The sequence below is a fragment of the Calonectris borealis genome, chromosome 2 (assembly GCF_964195595.1).
Source record: "Calonectris borealis chromosome 2, bCalBor7.hap1.2, whole genome shotgun sequence".
Lineage (NCBI taxonomy): Eukaryota > Metazoa > Chordata > Aves > Procellariiformes > Procellariidae > Calonectris > Calonectris borealis.
The window spans coordinates 163371472-163394069 of record NC_134313.1 but is presented as its reverse complement, the minus strand read 5'-3'; the positions used below and the strand labels follow the sequence as shown (position 1 = coordinate 163394069).

Genomic DNA, 22598 nt, shown 5'->3' with positions numbered 1-22598 from the left:
GTTAACTTTGAAATGCAACATCTTGCTTCCCATGTCAGTTCTGAGTGGTTACAGCAATGCTTGTAAATTAAGCGTGCTCAAAACCCTTTGGCACTGAGACCCACTTGCATGAAACAGCCGGTTCTTATTAAACTCTCCTGACTTTGACAATAAAGTGACCACACGTGGACTGCCTTTTGGGATGGTCTCTGTGCTAATTCCTGAGCTGTGCTCTCCCATTAGTTGCCTCAGTGACAATTGGCCATGGCCAAAATGGTACTATGGATCACACTTACAATTTAACAGTGTAGTTGATAGCACCCCCATGCATGGGAATGTTCCTCGGCACTGTTTAATTTACCAGCATAAATTGAACCTGTGTATTGTCAGTGGCAGAGCGATGCCAAATATTTCAAACAGGCTATTGTACTTTCTTAAGGTTCCAGATCTTTGTCATGCTGTTTTTTTACATAAATCTGATTTATGTTTTAGGAGAATGCTTCTACTATAGTTGCCAAAGAAACATGAACCTTGGGCTGTCGGATAACAATGATGAATAAAAATATTTAAATATTTAAAAATATCATTTTTAAGCCTGTCAGAATAATATTTAAATGTGTAAGTTCTACATATGTAAGAGTACAGGTCAGCTTATACTTTTAACTTCCTGTAGCGTGGGGTGGCAGGTTTTGCAATTTTTCATAGTTAACAGGGTTTTTTCCTTAGTCTTTTCATTTCACTATTTTGCATGAGTTACCATCATGTAACCTCAGTAAGGCTCTCAGATTACAGAGATGTATCTAGCATCTAATTTGTCCTTGAGAATCTTTCCTCCTGATGGGAGCATGTGAGAAGGAAAAAGAACCCAGCTTGACTTTTATATTTCTCCGAATGGCTTTACGGAACTATAAATCGACCAATTTGTTCTGGAGTATTGCCACAAATAAGGCCTGGCAGCTGGAACTAGCCTGCTATGTGCATTGCATGAACATTAAAGCTCCTATGTCTTTCTCTTCAAGCAGAAGCTGCTTTGAAATTCTAGTCAAAATTCTTTCTCCTTTCATGTCTGTATGGTGTTTTCCCTGTTCCACCCCCCACCCCTTGCCCCAGTTTTCTTCTATCTTGGACCTAAGAAACTTGCATGGATGTTTTGATGAAATGATTAAATTAACAAAAAAGATTGGCTGTGATGGCACTTTTTAGTGGAAAGGAGAAGACTTTTTGGGCAACTCTGCTAGAAATAGTTTCTTTGCATAGTCTTTTTTCAAAACAAGGAATACAATTCCCAGTGTTTGGCAAGAAGTAGTCTTTTGAACCTGTGTGTTCCCAAATGGGTCAAAGTTAGTGAAATTGTAAAGCAGAATTAAATATGCTGCTAGATGCAGTTGCCATCGTGGTTTGCATAGCAGCAGAATAGCACTGAAAAATAAATTGTTAATAGCAGTGGAAGACAGGTTTAATGGTGTCATTTCTTTCAAAGCCAAATATTGCTTTCTCTTTCATAGCCTAGGCTGTATGCTTATAATAAAAACCAAAGAAAGCAAATCTTTCACAGAATAGTAATTTAAATCTGTCCCATGAGTTGGAGACACTGGGTCATGAGTACTCCAAAGTCTTAGTAACTGAAGGTAACACTAAAATTAATTCCCCTTTCCTCTTCTGGGGCTAAATGTAATCGGGCAGTACTATCATCAGTTAGTGCACAGATATAAATATCCAAAAAATTACACTAAGTAAATTGCGGCAGAGCCAACTCAGTTCTTTCCCAAGGGAAGGTCTGCTTGTTCCAATCATGATTTGCGCCACGGGCTTTTATAGCAGGACTGCAAAAATCTTATAAAAATTGTATTAGAGTAGGATCAGCCATCCTTAAACATATTAGGCTTCCAGCTGTGAGCAAATTTGTCCCAGAAGCCCAGGGAGTTCTGTGTGAGGTTCCTAATTTTCTTAAAATCTTTCTTTAATGGTGTCTATTATTAAAGCTATTTCTTCCTCCTGGGTGTGTACGGAGAAACAAGCAACTCGTGATTAAATGCGTGTTGGGTCCTGGCCGTAGCACTTACTGATTCATGAGCCATTGTGTCTTCAGAAGCAAAAAGACAATTATGCTTCAGAGAGCACACTTTAATTGTTCAAATAGGTACATTAAACTTTTATGCTTGAATAATAAATTATGTGGAAGTAGATCTGCCTCTTTGCAGCTCCTTTTTATCTGCTTCAGCCACCACCAGAAGTTGCCAGGCAGATCAGCAGCCTGGAGATGGTTCAGGTAGCTTCTGACCATGTCCTGTGGGTTGGTGCTCACAGGTTGCCTTTGTCGGGATTGTGTTTTGGCTTCTGCTGCCTTCAGAGGGATAGTTCTGTAGCTTCCTGAAGTAGCTGTCACTTGAAGTGAGATGCCCTGAATTAAGCATTAATGTTTTTTAAAATGCGTGTAAGAAAAGAAAAGGGCTGGCTGGAGTGGAAAGAAAATAGCATTGAAAATGGCTTGGTGACTGTATTTTATGATCTGGCAGAAGTGTAATTGGGCACAGCACTCCTGAGCTGGAGAATGATCATAACAGGCAAGAGCACACATACGTGTGGACATCAAAGTAAAAGCCACCTTTCTTTTAATGAGGCAAGTTTAAAATAAATTGGAATAATCCATTTTCTTCCTTCACTCCATTCTGGGCTCTGCTGAAATTCCCAGTAACATATCCAAGCAGCATCAACTATGAGGATGATTTCTGGATTGGCACAACTGGGAGCTGAACTGGGATCAGTTAGATCATGGGAAAGGCACAGTCCTTGAGCAGAACCCCATTAGCTTTGGCTGTCCCAAAGTGGTGCCGGTTTAGTGAACAAGACTTAAGGAGGATTCATGATGGGCTGCTCGGCATTTTCTCAGCCACATTAGGTTAGTCCAAAAAACATTTTTGATTAAGCGCTTTTTCACGAAAGGAGTCTTTTTTTTGTGTGGAAAATAAAGCATTTCAATCCCCAAACGGAACTTGTTCTTTTCCAAATGATGCGAATATAAGTATTATAAATCCAGTACCATTGTTAAGCTGCACTTTCACTACAGATTGGCTCTGGTTGGGGTTTACCTTTCTTTTGGGAACTACAGGCAAGTGCTTCCAGGATTTCTCACATTTTTTTGTTTTTTTCCCACTTTTTTTTTGTTTTCTTTTGGTTTTTTTTTGAGAATAAGTTTTGATTTCATTTGACAAATCTCAAAAGAGTTTAGTTGAAGTGCTCTTTTGGTTTTGTGGGCAAAACTCCAATAAACCTCATATTTTGACCAATTTTACCTACTGTCAGAGATGCACTCAGCATGCTACCAGACCTTCACAGCAATAATTAACAGCAGATACTAATTTTCTTCAATCCAGATGATCTCTGATATTATCATGGAAATGGTGAGTGCTGACTAGAAGGACAAACATATGACAGCCTGGCATGCCTGGTCAACACCAGCATTTCTTGCTCTAGATCTCGCTTTTTTTTTTTGTCTTGCCAACCATGCTGTCACGGTTTTTCAGCTCTCTGGGCAGTTCTGTGAAGGACAGCAGAATGAAGATAGATGTGAGCGAATCCACCTGGAAGGGGAGGTATTGTGAAAAACTTGTTACTTTACAACCATTCCTTCTCCTGAAGGTGTCAGCTTTCACGTGAGGAAAACAGTCCTCACGTTTGATATTCTTGATTCCTTAGCGGATATTCAAGTAACTCACTGTTGCGTGCTGAGAAAACGGGGTTATAATCCTGAGACGAGGTGCTATTTTTTAGGACAGAACTAATCTGTTCCACTTTATGATTCTCAAAGATACCTAAATCTGAGCTCATCAGTTTTGGCTCCCTTTATAATCCAAGGAGAGAAGTATGCACCCGTGAGGTCTAAAATAGGTCAGATGAATGACTCTGTGGCACTGCCTGTTTCTTTCCATGAAGTTAGATCAAGATACGCAGCGGAACTTAGGTGAGAAGAGTTTTCTTTCCAGAAACTCAAATCTGTGTCACAAGCTTGGGCTGAAATTTTCTGGTGGTATATCTAGTCTCTGACAAGAACAGACGTTTGCTAACCCTTCTTCAGAAACGTTGGACTTTTTCTGAGTCTCAGAGCATCAGGTTAGGACTAAAACCTCCGAAAGGCTGAGAAAACCTGTTTACTCCTAGAAGCAGGGAAAGACCCTGCATTTCTTAATGAAATTTCTAGTAATGTTTTCACATTGTCCTGAATTTGAGTCGATTCAGACATCCATTTACCAATTACCAGCTGATAGTAGCACTAAATTGAGTGTAACGGTCACGATCAGATAAACTGTGAGTGTTTATTCTTTCCATGCATCCTTTCTACATTATTCAGTTGTACTTTGTGATGGTGTATTTTAACTGCCCGGTGTAATTTGTGTGAGTCTGAATATTACATATTTTCAAAGGCGCTCGGTTTATGTGCAGTGTCAGAGCTGAGAAGGTTCATTTCACATTGCTGCTGTTTGTGACAGTACTGCTTATGTTTAAAGATCTTCTTTTGACATCTCTGAAATCATCTTACTCCTGGACTGTTGCTGTTCTTGGGTCCTTCCTTGTTTGTGTTTCATGATTCTGCTTTTAAAGTTATTTTTCTTATTTTCACTGAGCTATCAACATCTCTTCCTTCTAACAAGCAATGCTGCAATGACTTGCGATATTGTTATTTATCAAGTGCTAGGGACATCAACTAAGGCATTTATCATAGCTTTGTAGTTCAGTAATAGGGAGTTCAGATTCCGGGATTCTGTCTTATTATCCCAAAGGCAGCTGTTAGTTCATCAGTGGTTGTAATTCCCGTTCGTGTGTCTGTATCTGTTGCCACTGAAGGCAAAGACCAAACTTCTAAATAGCTTTATGAATTCATTTCATATCATTTGGGATTGCTTTAACCTTTTCCAAAACAGGAACCAGAGCTTCTGCAAAAAAGCGGACAGAAGAGGAGGAGGAGAGCAACGTGTTCAAGTTTAAACACATGCACACTGAAAAAAGATGGGGACTAAAAGCCTGAGCAACCCCGTGGGGGGAAGGAGGGCAGCCAGCTCTTCTGCGGAGCCTGTTTTATCAGTGTCTGTTTGCTAAATGGATACTAAGATCTAAGGCGCTGTAGGGTTGAAGGGACTCTGTTACCTTGAGCCTGATCTTTTGTTTTTATTTTAATCTTAATGGGAATTATTAGACCTGAGACAGTCATGCCGTGGCTTTGCTGCATGTGGCCTTTTCAAAAGCTGCCTGCTCTTTTTGACATCTCTGATTGCCTATGGTATTAATGAAGAATGTGACCAGTACTGACAAGGTTTTGAATGCTAATGCCCAGCTCAATGGTCCTTCTCATGTTCTTCCACAAAGCAGGGGATGTGGTGCTGAAGATCTCGGTAAAAAAGCTGTGCTCTGGTTCCTGTGGTGTTGGCTAAAGTCCCTGTGCGATCTGTTAGCTGTTGGTGTAGCACGTGCAGAAGTAAAGAAGAACATGGAAGTCCCAAGTATTCCCTTCACATAAATTTTAAACAAATAAGTGACTAGTGCCAAATTCATTGGCCAACAGTTCAAAAATCACTTTTTGCCAGTCTGAAGCATTACCTGTGGTTAGCTTAGCACTTGCTTTCAGGACATTTGGACAACTACAGCTCGGTTTGTTGCTATAAAACTGAGTGCAGTGTTTCCATTCCCCACTCAGCTGCTGTGTGATGTTTGTTATTATACAGCTGCCATCTATCATTCAAGCTATTCAGCTGCATATTTATATCCAGCTATTTGACTTGCATTGAAAATTACTGCCAAATGTCCTGGTGTTTCAACCATGCTTGCTTCTCGTAAGGTCGTTACCTGTCTGATCCACTTACGTTCCATAGTGAACAACAGCAATTGCCATTGACATCAGAGCGCTAGCCATCAACTGCCTCTGAATTTTGAGGCGCATCCCAAGTTCCTCATCACAACATGATTCAAATGGTGAAGGTAAGTTAACCCATTAAGAATGACTCCGGAGAAGCAAAAGACGTGCTGTTATCTACACTTATTTGTACCATTATACGTGCTCTTAAAACCACATCATGAATTGTATGGTTAAAAAGGGTGTGCTCGTAACAGAGAACAATATATTCTGTGTTACAGGAATAACACCCTCCGCTTACATGTGGGTTTCCTTTTTGCAAGTCAGGAATTGTACAAGGTGGCTGAATATTTTTATGACCTCGTCACAGGTGGAGGAACAAAGGCAGAGGACAGTAAATGGCTTGCTGTAGAGCATACAAAGGATCGGTGGTTGTGCAGAAGTATCAAAGGCTCCTCTCCGAGCCCAGACCGGAGCATTACCCCTGCTTACACACAGGGCTATTAATATTCTCTTGCTGTGGGCTGCCGTTGTACTAGGATGTTACTCTGAGGATAAGCTTCTAATTAAATTGTTTACAGATGAGTGATTTGCTGGACTACCCAGACGGTGTCTTAATAAAACCGGCATTCCTGAGGGTGTGGGATGTTACAGTAAGAGGTATTTCAGCTGCATTGGTCGGGAGTGCTGAGCACATCACGGGGATTTTAGGTTCATCGCAGGAAAATTTTCCCTGTGAACGTAACAGGGGAAGTGCAGCGGCCCAGCCCGTGCTCGGTCTTTCTGAATGACTGACAGAAGCAATATAAGCAGCTCAGATGTTGGTCCTTGTAGTCTATATTGATGCTCTTCAGGACAACACCATTTTCTTCATCTGGACATCTGGAAATCCGTCACGTGCATTTCCTATGTGCTGTAACGGTGTCTTTTGAAAGCGTACCATGGCTATGGGATGTCGGTGGTGGTAGCAGACCAATATTTCATGGGTGAATGTTCCTGAATAATGTTCATTTATTTGGTTATTCGTTGGCAGCTTTAGAGCAAAGTTTGTGAGACACCAGCACGCATACAGGGGCAAATGTCTCGTACCTCCTTGGCTGGGAAGGATCTTGACAATTGATGTTTCTGGCAGCAAGGTGGAGATCTGGGGTACTTGGGAAGGAGTGACCTATAGAAAGCATGCCCTGGGGAGAAGGTAGCAGCCAAGATCAGGCAACTGTTGTTTTTTTTAGGCTAAAAATAAAAGAGCAACAACAGTGGCTGCAAACAGGACCTCCTGTCACTCACTGGTACTGGGGAAGGTGTCTTCAGTTTACCCTCCTGCTTGGGAGCACAGTGCAATTCTGCTAGTCAAGCTGTTATAATATGTCAGACATAACTGTAAGAGCTTCCTTAAGGAGTCAAAATTAGTGTTAATTCACTCAAAGGGCTGCATTACTCTGGAGTGCGTTGACTTCTGAACACAAAGAGTTGTGGGGCACAGAGGGACGGGGAGGAGGGTTGTGCTGACATTTAGTATAAAGCCTGTGGGCACCTGATGCTGTTTTCTCTGCACGCCTTTACTCCACAGGTACTTCACCTGCTGGGTGAAATCTTCTTTTGGAGAGTGCTAGGTTTATTGTAGCATTACATTTTGTCCTGCTGATTACCGCAGTACTTCTGATAGTCCTAAGCAAGAACCTGAGTTGCTGTGCAGGTTCATAACATGGGAGAGGGTGCACTGATTTATCCCATGTGACCACAAGTATTTTTATTGCTCTGTAATTTCCTCTAAGGAAGTTGCCAAAAGTTCAAATGCTTTTATAAAGCTGATTTACTTTTGCCTATTTGTTGTTGTTGTGCTTAACTTGAATAAGAATTTGAAAACATTTGGTTTTCTTAATGTTGATGAAAAAAGTTTGTATGAAAAATTTTCCAACTGCCATCCGCCACCACCACCTTCAACAGTGTCCATTAACCTGTCGGCTCCTGCTTTCTAGTGAGTTTTAAATCCTTCTTGTAGTGTTAAGATCCTGCCATTAAACTTGATAATTAAAAAAAATCCAAGCTTCTGGCCAGCTCATTGCATGAAGTTTTAACTGATGCAAACCTTTTACTCTTCAGCTAACGTTTGTATAAGCAAAACTAAATTGGACCACTGTGGTTAGCCTGCAAGATGCAAAGTCATAGCTATTGGGCAGCAAATTCCTTCGTTACTCTGATTGTTGTGTAGGTAAAGTAGTTCTGGTATATTGCCAACTGTTTTTTACAAGGTCATTTCTATTTAATGCATCGTACTGCTTAATTCTGCTACAGCTCTCCCTGAGCTGAATTATGAATCCCTTCATGCTGTAACAGTATCTTTTGAAAGCATACATACCTTAGTTATACTTTTCAGAATAGTGAAATGGCCAGATATTAATAGGGGTGCTTTTTCAAGGATTTTGAAGATGTTAAAAAAAATCTGTCATTCACCCTAGTGCTCTTTGCTGAAATTTAACTGAGACACTTGATGAAGTGTGGAGGTAGCCCAAGAGCCTGGACTTGATTTACTTTTTCCATTTCAGAAGTGATTGGGAATCAGCAGAGGAGAGCTTTCAGGCAATGTTCGTAATTGGGAATCTGGTGGACAGATTTTGCCATTTTTATGTACCCTTTATACAGTCAAAATGGGTGTCTCATCATAGAATCATTAAGATTGAAAAAGACCTCTAAGATCATTGAGTCCAACCGTCAACCCAACACCACCATGCCCACTACACCATGTCCCTAAGCGCCTCATCTACACGTCTTTTAAATACTTCCAGGGATGGTGACTCCACCACTTCCCTGGGCAGCCTGTTCCAAGGCCTGACCACTCTTTCAGTAAAGAAATTTCTCCTGATGTCCAATCTAAACCTCCCTTGGCGCAGCTTGAGGCCATTTCCTCTTGTCCTATTGCTTGTTACTTGGGAGAAGAGACCGACCCCCACCTTGCTACAACCTCCTTTGAGGTAGTTGTAGAGCGCGATGAGGTCTCCCCTCAGCCTCCTCTTCTCCAGGCTAAACAACCCCAGTTCCCTCAGCCGCTCCTCATCAGACTTGGGCTCCAGGCCCTTCACCAGCTTCGTTGCCCTTCTCATCAGTCTTAGCAGGATCCTAAACTCTCTGTAATGATTCCACCTAGTCTGTGCAGTGCTTGCTGTCCCATTGGAGATCAAATACAGAATATAATGTTCAGCAGTGAGTTAAACTCGGTCTGGGAAGGCTGCTTGTTCCTCGTCTATTTTTGTCGTCTGTAGAAGAGCACAGTTTAGGAGAGGTGGTGGGGTAGGAGGATTCAATATCCAAGGGGATCTTGCAGCTTGTTTGGGAGAGAGTGGTCTCAGTTCTTCTCTGCTGTCTGTATAGGATCCTCAACCCAGCAGGTGTAAATAGCAGCTTCTGGTCAGTGCAATCAGGATGAGCTAGAATACAATCCAGTGTTTCATGCATAGGTACAATTTATGTCCCATTTAGGTCACATATACGATAACACTGTGTGTATGCATAGAAATGCTACAGATCACATAGCCTACTGCACCCTTTCCCAACCATAGAAATGGCTGCATAGCTATTGGCCCCTATAATTAACATTTATGTCTTTGGTTAAAACAAATCTGGTAAGAAACCCCTTCATTAAAAGAGTTAGAGGTGGCAGGGTGTTGTGTTGTGCTTTTCCCAGAAAGCTCTTTAGAAAAATTCAAAATTCTGAAGCCAAAACGGGGAACGTTAGGGTGAGCAGCACCAAATGATCAGGGAGATACAGCCCAATACACCTGTAGAATAGCATATTTTAGTTCTGCCTGCTTGTACTGACCAACGTCTCTTTTTTACGCCTGCCTTAGAGTCTGTCAGTCTGTGCCACAGACAGAACACGCTGTCCGCCGCGTTTAACAGCCTCTCTGTTGTTGCGTGCGTATGTTCATCCTGTGCCACTTGTGAACCCACAAACCACACTCATCTAACACCTCATTAGCATCCAGGTGGCCAGCTGAGGGGTCTTCTGTCCCAAGAAAGGCGTGATGGTTTCCATTACAATCAGAATTGTGCCGACTTCCCTTCTAGGAATCCCTCTGTCTTTCAATAAAACCAGTTAACTTTGGGAAAGCTGCTGAGTGCCAGCAGGAGTTTTCATTGGCTTTGCTGGGCTGCGTAGGGAAAGAGTGGCAGGAAGGGAAAAACACAGTTAGTGTGAGTTTGTATATCCTAGTTTCTAATTTCTTGCTTTTTATAGATTCAACTTTTTCATAGTTTGGTACTCAGGGAGGACACATGATGCTGGATGGTAATTTAATGTTGAAGCTTCTTACCATGGAATAATGAAGAAACTTTAGTTTTTGATCTGACTGAAGACAGGCAGGAAAGCGTGTGTGAACTACAGCTTGGCAGGGGTGAGATTTCACATCATCCTACCCTGTCCTTCAGCCGTCCCTTCTGCCCAGCTTATGCTGGGCTTGACTTGACAGCCTCCTGTTTGGATTCAATGCAGTAGAAGGAGACTGTATTTGCTAACCAAATCCAGCCCAAATTGCCAAAGGACCCTAAGAGTAAAGCAGAGTAATTGATGAAAGCCGCCTTGTGTATTTGCATGTTTTACAACAGACATATTTTTTTGCAAAACATTTTTGCTATCTTTCACCTACTACTTTTCTCCTCTACCCAGAAGTACCCTGGCCTCCTAGGTGACGATGGTAAAGGGTTTAGTTTCGTAATAGAAATATGGCATGTAGCAGTGTTTGGACATCACTGCAACGCAGTTGGCCACCTGCTCATTGGTAGGTAGGTGTTAGCATCCCTGTGACTCTGTGAATTAAAATAAACTAGCAGCCAGCACTAGTTTGTTAGTTATGGAAAGGCAATTAAGGTACTAATTGGAAAGGGGGTGCATAAATTTGACTGGCATGAGTAGGAAATGCCTGAGGAAGCTGACAATCCATTTCTACAATGTTGTTCCTCAGAAATTCTAATTAGAGATAGCAATTGGGTTCTTTTAATTTTCTTCGTGTGCACTCCAAGCAACATGAAACCAATTAACTTTCTTATTGCGTCTATACATTACTTTATGTACAGAACATAGTGATAGAAGACATTTCTATTTGAATTCTTGCCTTTTGGCCTTTAATAGAAAATCAGATAGTTGCAGTTTATTAGACTACTAGAGAGTGTATAGGAACGCAAATTTTTATCTTTTTTTCTACCAGAAAGGAAATCCTAGACCTTTCTACTTCTAGAAACTTTTTTGTACATTGCTTGTGATTTCTCAGCAATTTTCTAAAACCTGATAGGGAGGCACATTAATTAAGTTTAGATGAAGGAAACTTCTTTGCAGTTAATCTCTGAAGTCCAACTGCTATTCTGTACATAAAGCTTTCCTTGACTATGAGTAGGTATTTAAGCAGATTTTGTTCTGGGGCAAGGAAACACGCAAGCTTAAGTCTGAGGACTATGCGCATTCATGCAGAGGATAAGCTTTAACTAAAAGTAAGTGTCTTGATACAGCTTGGGATGATTAATAGATTTAACTTTTCCCTTCCTCTCTTTCTTCTCTTTAGGTAGCATTTATTTCTCAGAGAAAGTTATATAAAGCTATAAGCTAAAGTCTTATGGTGATTCTAATTACTTGGTTAGGTGTTGCCCTAATGAAGAGAAATACTGAATTGAGTCTGGTGGGGGGTTGGGAAGAGGCAGACACAGATCTATCTCCAGACATTGCTTTACTCTAAGCCCTACTTCCCTATACTTTCTTTATCAGTTCTTCCTTCATGGCTCATAAATCAAGAAGAACAAACATGATGACTTCTGAGAAACAGTGTCTGTATTTGGGGACACTCAATGAAGGGTGAAAATTGGCAGAGACTGAAGTACCTGGCACTGTCTAGGTGTAGATTTACAGTGTTACAGACCCCCAACCACCCCCCACCATGGCCTCCCGCGGTGCTGCCTGCTCCATGATGCAGAAGAAGGAAGAGGCTGTCTGCTCCTGATGTAAGACCCTCCCCAGTCTTTATCACAGCTCTGTCCAGCTCTGATAGAGACCCAGCTCTCTGTTCAGACATCACCCCCAGATAGATGCAGTTGACCGATAAACCAGTTTTTCTGTTGCTCAGTCAAGCAATACAGGGAACCTGTATTATTTTTCTCATAAACCGTGCTTAGGTCCTTGGCAGAGGTTTAAAGAACGACATGAGTCCTCGTTATTTGCAGTAGCGTGCTCCAACCTTTGCAAGCGCTAGATTTGGGGAGTGTGACCCCATCCCCATGATCTCTCTCTCCAGGTATGTAACCTTCTTTGCCCTCTGGAAGATCAAAATCAGCCGTTTTTATCTCTTCTCCCACCTCTCCTGCCCCTCCAGCAGCCATTGCAGCCACGCTTCGGTACCTACCTCGTACCTGACGACGGGGAGAGGAAAGTAGGGCAGGGTGGGATGGTTGCTGCTACCTAAGACACAGTGCAGCGATGTTGCTGCTGGACACGTGGCTGTTTAAGAAGCAGAGACAGTAACTCGGACCTCTGTGGAGTCTGTGCCGGCTCAGGAAGGGGTGTTAGGGCAGTCAAGTTGCTTGAAGACCTGTGCCCCATCTCTGCTGGGGACAAGGAGGCAGATCGGTTGGCTCACGGACCAGGAGTCAACCCTGAATTTATCAGCATTTAGAGGGATTTTGAATAGGTGGGATCAACCTTTTTGGGAATGCAAAATGACGTTAATTAGCATGGCTGCAGTGAGTGTAGGCACTGCCCTCGTTAGGTTCCCAGGAGTCTCTTTTGCTGGAGGAGTACTTGTCCCTTTTTCCTGGCCAGGAAGTAGCTGTGTATCACAACTAATCTCTTTCCAGTGTGTTGGTTACTGGGGGAATGCTGAATCTCCACGTTTGCTTTCTAAAAATGGGAACCATCCTTTGGCTAGCGCTGCCAGATGCATTTGAAGAGTTCCTGCCTTGCCTCCCTAAAATGGCTGCGTTTCAGAGGTAATTGAACAATTTCTGCTTAGCCGTCTCCTCCTGGTGAACCTGGAGCGAAAATACTGGCTGCATTACACGGATTGACAGAACAATATTGAGAGCTGTGATTTTTTTTTTTTTGGTAAGATGCCGAGAGAGTTACAAAAAGTGGCAAAAACTCTTTTAAGCCAGATTGGATTTAACATTAAGAAAATAACCTCGGAAGTGACATCTCAGGAAGCCAAACTTAATGGCTTACTTGTTCATATTTATTGCTGTTCTCTAACCTGTGAGGTGAGGAGAAGTAGACTTTCATGCTGCATATACACTATGCTGCAATACTTTCTGTAGGGTACGGCTTGCGTATGCGCAGTGTTGCTCTGTGGTGCAAGAAATAGTTTTGGGCTACTGGACACTATTTGATTAGCTAGAGGGAGCTCTTTGTCTAAGATACATGCTGTTTCAGCCCTGCTTTTTCTCGTCATTAAACAGTAATTTTAATATCACCAACCTGTCACGAATGTTGTTTTCCAAACTCATTTTAAAATGATAATTAAAGATTTGGAATAGGTTTTCTGTATAAGAAACTGTTTTTTGCGGAGTTTGTTTGCCTGTCTGATCTTCAGAAAAAGTCGGTTACCCTGATAGGGGAATTTTTCAGCTTCCCTTGCGATGAATTCCTGCTGCAGTGGAAAGGCAAATGACTCAATATGTGTTTAAAAAAATCTCCTTTTTAATATCTGAGGTTGGCAGAGCTGTGTGTAAGTGGTGTTTTCCAGTGAGAAGCACATTTGCTCATGGGATGCTCATGTGCTGACGTGCTTGCTCCCTAACAGCCTGATCCAAAGCTCTTTGCTGTCTGTGGGACGACTCTGATTGACTTCAACAGTTTGACCCCAATTATTTCCTGCTGGAGTTGTGGCTTCAATCAGGAAGGATTCTGTGTCTGTTTTTTTTAAAAGTTTGTGAAGAGTCTGTAGGTTTTCTCTTATAACAGCTTCTCCCTGCTCTCACATTTGGATTTGATAAAAAGGTTTTGGTGCTTTCTGAATCTTGAATTAGTACTTTTCCATGTTCAGATCATCTTGCAACTATTAATGAAATAAACCCTGCAACATCACACGAGCCCAGCAATGCTGGTGTTCCCACTTTACAGATGGAAGAACTGAGGTGCGGCATGAGCCAACAGCATAGATCAAGACACGCAGGATTTCTGTGGCAAAGCTTCGAGCCCCAAACCTTCCCATTTTCCTGCCTTTATGGTGTGGCTTGGGTTACAGTGCTTGCAGGCTTTTAGATGTTTGCACGTGTGTCAAGAGTGCAACTTGCGACCCTTTTCCTTTCTGGTCAAGACTTTTGCTGTTTTATTTCTGAATATCAGTACCTCGATGAAATCCAATGTGCCAGAGACAAAACAAACTGCCTGACTGCCCCATACCTCAAAATCCAGTTTGTTGAACTAGAGCAATAGTGAGATGTCTCAGATGTGTGCGATGGATTCATATCTGTACATCTTTTACAGCAAGCTGGGAACTTGATCCAAAAATGTAATGTCCTAAAACTGGACAATTGGCATTTGTAATTCAAGGCTGCAGGATATGTTTTTGTGTGTGGAGATAATGGGTATCAAGTCTAAAAGACTCCCGCACAAAAGCAGCACTAAAATCAAGCGGAGCATGCAGTACTTTCCAGTGCAGATGAAATCAATGACTCTTTCAGCTACAGCTGCCACACGTGATGTCCCAGCCAGGTCTGTCTGTGCAGGAAGACGGTGATGCTGGGAAGATGCCTTTGCTCAGCATTACATGGCACAGTTGCATACTGGCTGAGAATCATAGGATCGTTTAGGTTAGAAAAGACCTTTAAGATCATCAAGTCCAACCGTTAACCCAGCACTGCCAAGTCCCCCACTAAATCATGTCCCTAAGCACCACATCTACACATCTTTTAAATACCTCCAGGGATGGGGACTCCACACTTCCCTGGGCAGCCTGTTCCAATGCTTGACAACCCTTTCGGTGAAGACATTTTTCTTAATATCCAATCTAAACCTCCCCTGCAGCAACTTGAGGCCATTTCCTCTCGTCCTATCGCTTGTTACTTGGGAGAAGAGACCAACCCCCACCTCGCTACAACCTCCTTTCAGGTAGTTGTAGAGCGCGATGAGGTCTCCCCTCAGCCTCCTCTTCTCCAGGCTAAACAACCCCAGTTCCCTCAGCCGCTCCTCATCAGACTTGTGCTCCAGGCCCTTCACCAGCTTTGTTGCCCTTCTCTGGACACGCTCCAGCACCTCCATGTCCTTCTTGTAGTGAGGGGCCCAAAACTGAACACAGGATTGGAGGTGCGGCCTCACCAGTGCCGAGTACAGGGGCACGATCACCTCCCTGCTCCTGCTGGCCACACTGTTTCTGATACAGGCCAGGATGCCGTTGGCCGCCTTGGCCACCTGGGCACACTGCCGGCTCATGTTCAGCCGGCTGTCAACCAGCACCCCCAGGTCCTTTTCCCCTGGGCAGCTTTCCAGCCACTCTTCCCCAAGCCTGTAGCGTTGCCTGGGGTTGTTGTGGCCGAAGTGCAGGACCCGGCACTTGGCCTTGTTGAACCTCATACAGTTGGCCTCGGCCCATCGATCCAGCCTGTCCAGGTCCCTCTGCAGAGCCTTCCTACCCTCCAGCAGATCAACACTCCCGCCCAGCTTGGTGTCATCTGCAAACTTACTGAGGGAGCACTCGATCCCCTCATCCAGATCGTTGATAAAGATATTGAACAGGACCGGCCCCAGTACTGAGCCCTGGGGAACACCGCTCGTGACCGGCCGCCAACTGGATTTAACTCCGTTCACCACAACTCTCTGGGCTCGGCCGTCCAGCCAGTTTTTTACCCAGCAAAGAGTACGCCTGTCCAAGCCATGAGCAGCCAGTTTCTCCAGGAGAATGCTGTGGGAAATGGTGTCAAAGGCTTTACTAAAGGCTTTAGTAAAGTTCCTTCATCCACTAAGCAGGTCACCTGGTCATAGAAGGCGATCAGGTTAGTCAAGCAGGACCTGCCTTTCATAAACCCATGCTGACTGGGCCTGATCACCTGGTAGTCCTGTACGTGCTGTGTGATGGCACTCAAGATGATCTGCTCCATAACCTTCCCCGGCACAGAGGTCAGACAGACAGGCCTGTAGTTCCCCGGATCCTCCTTCCAGCCCTTCTTGTAGATGGGCGTCACATTTGCTAACCTCCAGTCAACTGGGGTCTCCCCGGTTAGCCAGGACTGCTGGTAAAGGATTCAAAGTGGCTCAGTGAGCACTTCTGCCAGCTCCCTCAGTACCCTTAAGTGGATCCTATCCAGCTCCATAGACTTATGTGTGTCTCAGTGGTGTAGCAGGTCGCTAACCATTTCCCCTTTGATTATGGGGACTTCATCTGCTACGTGTCCCTGTCTTCAGGGGAGCTCCAGCGTGAAGGGGGGATGCTGCACCTCAGCTGTGAAAATCAAAATCACAGTCTGAAATATTTCTTCTGAACGTCCTGGAGAGGCAAGGTGTGGTTTGCCCTTTCCTATCCCTCAGGTGACTTTTGCAGGACCTGCTTTTTAGATGCTCTTTAGGAACATCAGTCAGTTTGGTCGATAGGGGAGCACAGATGAAAACACAATTTTCTTCCTTATCTGCAGTCAAAGATGCTTCAATTGGAGCTGTTGCTGAAGTCACTTCCAATCTCGTCTTGCAGAAATATGCTACCAGTTAACATGCACTGGCTTTCATTTCTCCCCATTACGGACGCAGCTGCCAGGAGGTGGGGCTGGTCACAGTGGATAAACTGGCCACCGAGTCTGCAAGGTGATGTGTGTATAGAGCAAGAGAGAGAGAGTGGGGAGATGGAGGAATGCTTTTTCCTATGGATCTCATCCCAGACTGGGGATCCTGGACCTGGCAATGATTTTCTCTTTTGTTTGTTGCTGTTGAGTCTGTTTTGCCTACCCAGGGACTGCCTCTCACTGTCTGTTTGTGCAGGGCTCGGCATTTCTGTAGTACCAGAAGTGATAGCAGCAGTCTGGAGGCTGCTCAGGTTGCGTGGAGAGCAGTACCTGTATGAAACTCTTCTGTAGGAGAGAGAGGCTGTGACAACAGTCCATTCCCCCCTGTCTTCTAGGTCCCCTCCTTCTGCCTGATGGCAAGAAGGGCAGGGGATCCTCTGCTTCTTGTGGAGCCCCCAACAAGAGGAAATGACCACAAGTTGCGCCAAGGGAGGTTTAGGCTGGACATTAGGAGAAATTTCTTTACTGAAAGAGTGATCAGGCCTTGGAACAGGCTGCCCAGGGAAGTGGTAGAGTCACCATCCCTGGAAGTATTTAAAAGACGTGTAGATGAGGCGCTTAGGGACATGGTTTAGTGGGCATGTTGGTGTTGGGTTGACGGTTGGACTCGATGATCTTAGAGGTCTTTTCCAACCTTAATGATTCTATGATTCAATGATTCTAACATTCATCACAGCTGCATCTGTGGACCGTACATGTGAGCACAGATTTACAGGGGACAGGCTAAGAAAGGTACAGTCCACCTTGATCAGCACCAGATGCTGAAGCATGTTCCCACATCACCTGATAAAGACACAGCTGTGTAGCTGTGCGGTCCTCCTGCTTATATCATGATGCATCTGGCCCTGTGGAAAGGTCAGGGGGATTCCCGGTACCGCTATAATTGTTTTCTGGCTGGTGAAGCATTGAAACTGCTCCACAGCCCCAGATTTAATCTCTTTAAAATTCCGAGGCCTGAGACATCTGCCATTAAAAAATCCCTGGCTGAAAAGTTCCTGCCAGGTTAACATTTTCAGGCCAGGATAGGAGTCTTCTGAATTGTTTGTCTGTGGTGTAAATAACTTATTATACATATATATGGTGTAAATAACTAATTTTGGGGAAAACTTTTAGAATGCAATTGTTGAGAGGTATAAGCAAAGTGGTGTAGGCTGGAAGTCTTAGAGCTGCCCCAGAGGCTTGACTCCACTGGTTCAGTGGAAAACAATGAAAATTATATGGGGATCATTTGATACCTGGTTTAGATACCAAAGATTTTGTGGCTACAGTGTAAGCACCTGCAAGCGAAGGAGATGTCTAAGCTCTCATAGCTGATGAAGATGTAGGCAAAATAATCAGTGGAGGTGTCTGCTTTACACTGAATGGAATCATTCTCTAAACTCTGTTGATTGACTGTCAAATACATTGGCATCTTAGACACCTGGCTTCCATGTATAGAGCTATGGGTAGTCACTTACATATAGGTTCATTCATCTGGAGCTGAACCCTACTTTAAATTAAAAGAAAATATGGTTTTCTGGAGAAAACCTGGAGAGACTGGGAACAACACAGTTGCTCAGCCTAAATATGGAAAGACTGAAGAGGAGTAGTGCTAGTCTTCAAATACTCAGAGGACTGCTACCAAGAATAACTTGTTTTCCAAATCCCTGGAGGATAAGATGAGAAATTATGGATTTTGGTTGCAACAAGGAGGATTTAACATCACAAAAAACTTGGTAATGAAACACTGAATAGATTTACTAAGGATGTAAAGTTGTCAACGTTTGAGGTATTTGTCAACAGATACAGACAAATAGCTGTTGGAGGAGGTTGGTTTAGATTCCTTCTTGTTCAGTGACTGAAAGATAAGGTCACTTTACTATTGTAATATAATTGAAAGACAATGTATAAAACACCACACAAATCATGGCTTTGTTTACAGAGACAGTTCCCGCCCTGGAATTGGGGATGTCATCAGACTGGGATGGTCCCCACGTGTAGCTTACTGACCGTGCTTCCATTTTCCTGAGGAGTCGCTGGTGTGAAGCAAGAAGAGAGACATCTTTGTGGAACAATGCAAAGGCGGTTTGGTTTTCAAAGGCTTAAGCTACTTATAAAACAAAGTGTAAGTCATTTTTCAAGACAAGTGGTATGAGCATTTCTGCTAGCATTTTGCCTGTTGAAGGAATCCCATCCACCATTTTGAAACTGTAGGCCATCGTGTCATGCAGAAGCAGCTCCTGAAGCTGCAAGAGTCCTAGCAAAACCTGTGTGATCTAGAGCACATCGCACCATTTGTGCTCTATCTTACGGCTAAGAATTTGCAATATGCACATAAGAAATGCTTGGATACCGGATTTTCCTGGCAAAAAGTAGGGAGAAATGAAATCCTCAAAGGCATTTGACATAAAGTAGTTTAAGCCTTGTGAACTGCTGAAACAGCATGTTTGGGTAGGGCTATCTGCTGTAGCTATTATAAATATCAAGCAATATATTACTGTGGCTGTGTTATCTCTGACAAGATTAAGTGCATTCCTGTCAGAGAGAATTTTCCGATAAAGATTTCATTGCCTGTTCCCCACATACAGAATGATAAATTACTCTGATATTTCTCTGCTCCACTTTATCAATAAAAATTGTTCTGGTTGGATTATTTCTGTTTGTCTCCTAATGAAGTGACATTTTGTGATGTGTCAGTCAATCCCGGAATTGAGAAAGACATATCAACTCAAATCCACATCCTAAAAGTAGTACCACACACTGAAATATGCTGTGCTGTGCTTTTAATCTGCTTTACTCATAAAAGCATAAATCACCCATTAAAAATAATTACTGAGGTGAGGGAATAGATTATTTGATGAACCAGATTGCTCACTGTGAATCATAGCGTCACTTGCTGAAACAGGCATATGATGGTATGGAATTGGAGTCATCAAAACTGATTTAGGAAGAGACACTAGCAATGTTAAATCAAAGTTACTGCTTATAGAGCAGAATATATGGTTTGCTGGGTAGATATCCAGAGGACCACATGGGGTCCCATGAATGTTAAATATTCCATGCCGCCTGTGAAAAATGCAACAGAAAGGTCTAAAATATGCAGAGGGACCTGAATTGATGACAGTGGCTGCTGCATCAAAGTCCGCCATCGTGACCTTTTCACCACTCACTCATCCTAATGCATCCGTTTCCAGGGAAACTCAGCAATGCTGTGATGAACCCTCCACAGTCAGTTGGGCCCAGCACAACAAAGGCAGTTGGGATTTCCATATTGGCACAGGTGACCTTACCCAGAATAAAAGTTACCCCTTGGCATCTGTGTAGGTTGGAGAAGCTCATGATGGCTGAGGCTGCTTTCCAGGGCTTCTTGTGAAGTGTGAATCCCGTTTTAAGAATATTTTTAGCAATGGAGATGGCTTGGGGAATGCTAGAAAGAGTCTGTGGCCAAAGAATTAGGAGCTTGGAATATCTGACCATTCCTAGCTTGGGGTGTTAGGGAACTGCTGCAGGTGGTATCTGGTGGAGACTGCAACCAGAGTTACACCTCCACTGGGAACAGACCAAGGTTAGTCCCCAAGCATGAGAGGAAGAAGGTGGAAGAGCATTTAGGAAAGGCTGAGGCTGGTGAGATTTTATCTGATTTAGAGTGTGGAATCTGCTATCTAAACTGAGGCGTGGAGCAAAGCGAAGAACCAAGAAAATGGAGCAGTGAGCTGTGACTAGAGAATTAACACCACGGTGTGGATGAATGATTGATTCCTTCCATCCAAACAAAGACGCATTGATTCTTCTTAGACCACTGGCTGTTCTGGTGGCCTCGGACTACCTGAGTAGCAAGACCAAGACCGTGAAAGTCGATGTGAGTCTGCAGCAGTTAGTGCCGCTTGTTCTAAAGGATCTGCAGCTGTTTTCATAGGTGACATAGTTTTCATTGCCCATTATGATGTCAAGTGTGTTAAATTTATGATGCAATGTGTTTATTTTAATGTGCAGCGTCTGCATCTCAGCAGCCACATATATTTCAATCTTTAATGTAGCCATCTCATTGTATTATAACACTCTTGCATATTTACTCACAGTCTCCCTGAATGGAGAATTGAACAGTATCTCATGGCATTTTACTAATTAAATAGATTGTGTGTTTTGCTGGCAGTGTGTTGTGAACATTAACTTCTGAAAGCTTTTTCATTTGTCATTGTCTCATTCCTTGGCATTATGATTACTGCAATTTTATATGTGGTAAGACTTTACAGCAAGTTAGACTGTATGTCAGAAATTCCTGCCCGCAGCAATCTGCTCCGCAAGATAAAAGTGTAATGGGATTCATAATGTTCACTCACACTCGCTCTTCATCAGCATTTCCTCCCTCCTCTTGACTGGGGCTTTTATTTGTGTCTCTCCCGGATCCATTTGGACTGTGGGGGGTGGGGCAGCACTCGTTTTTGATTTCCTGCTTTAACCTTGACTATGAAACACTCTTTCTTATCAGGAAGCTGTTAGGTGGTGTTTCAGAAAGGCCTGGGTGCTGGAGGAGCATATGGCTGAATAGGATATGTGCTCTCACAAGTGCGATCGAAAAAACCCTGCCTCTTAGGGTGTGGAAGAAGCTACTCCATCCCTAAACCTCCAGCTCGGTGGCACTACTCTGGCAGGGCGTGAGGCATAGAGCCGCAGAGCTGAGCACTTGCTTGCTCCTGAGTGAGGTTTATGTAGCAGTATATAAATCCCCATGTTGGCTTCAGGGTTGGTGCTGCTGTTGCAGTGGTGTTGGTACCTGTTTGTGCCCATTTTCTACTGTAGAAAAGCCGTGGCCATCAGTCTGAGTGGAGTTTAGATCCCCTAAGGATATCTTAAAGGCGCAGGAGAAGGCCGTCCCCATGTGCTGAAAGATGAGCCGGAAGGGAAGAAGACCGGCCTGGCTGAACAGAGAGTTTCGGCTGGAACTCAGGAAAAAAAGGAGAGTTTATGACCTTTGGAAGAAGGGGCAGGCTGCTCAGGAGGACTACAAGGATGTCGTGAGGTTATGCAGGGAGAAAATTAGAAGGGCCAAAGCCCAACTAGAACTTAATCTGGCTACCGCTGTAAAACACAGTAAAAAATGTTTCTATAAATACATTAGCAACAAAAGGAGGGCTAAGGAGAATCTCCATCCTTTATTGGATGCGGGGGGAAACGTAGTGACAAAGGATGAGGAAAAGGCTGAGGTACTTAATGCCTTCTTTGCCTCAGTCTTTAATAGTAAGACCAGTTGTTCTCCAGGTACCCAGCCTCTGAAACTGGAAGACAGGGAGGGGGAGCAGAATGAAGCCCCCATAATCAAAGGGGAAATGGTTAGCGACCTGCTACACCACTGAGACACACACACAGGTCTGTCAGTACAGATGGGATCCACCCAAGGGTACTGAGGGAGCTGGCAGAAGTGCTCACCAAGCCACTTTCAATCCTTTACCAGCAGTCCTGGCTAACCGGGGAGACCCCAGTTGACTGGAGGTTAGCAAATGTGACGCCCATCTACAAGAAGGGCTGGAAGGAGGATCCGGGGAACTACAGGCCTGTCTGTCTGACCTTTGTGCCGGGGAAGGTTATGGAGCAGATCATCTTGAGTGCCATCACACAGCACGTACAGGACTACCAGGTGATCAGGCCCAGTCAGCATGGGTTTATGAAAGGCAGGTCCTGCTTGACCAACCTGATCTCCTTCTATGACCAGGTGACCTGCTTAGTGGATGAGGGAAAGGCTGTGGATGTAGTCTACCTAGACTTTAGTAAAGCCTTTGACACCATTTCCCACAGCATTCTCCTGGAGAAACTGGCTGCTCATGGCTTGGATGAGCTGGGTGAAAAGCTGGCTGGACGGCCGAGCCCAGAGAGTTGTGGTGAACGGAGTTAACTCCAGTTGGCGGCCGGTCACGAGCGGTGTTCCCCAGGGCTCAGTACTGGGGCCGGTCCTGTTCAATATCTTTATCAATGATCTGGACGAGGGGATCAAGTGCTCCCTCAGTAAGTTTGCAGACGACACCAAGCTGGGAGGGAGTGTTGATCTGCTGGA

General features: G+C 43.8%; 1 protein-coding gene across 1 annotated transcript in view; it reads left to right on the top strand.

Annotated features, from left to right (window-relative positions):
• The window catches only part of ACTR3B (actin related protein 3B), a 54019-nt gene extending 34821 nt beyond the window's left edge, over positions 1-19198 (top strand). The window contains exon 10 of the mRNA XM_075144176.1: positions 18492-19198. Coding sequence (XP_075000277.1) covers positions 18492-18578 — 87 coding nt within the window. The 3' untranslated portion in view covers positions 18579-19198. The remainder of the gene's footprint in view (positions 1-18491) is intronic.
• Positions 19199-22598: the final 3400 nt, after the last annotated feature.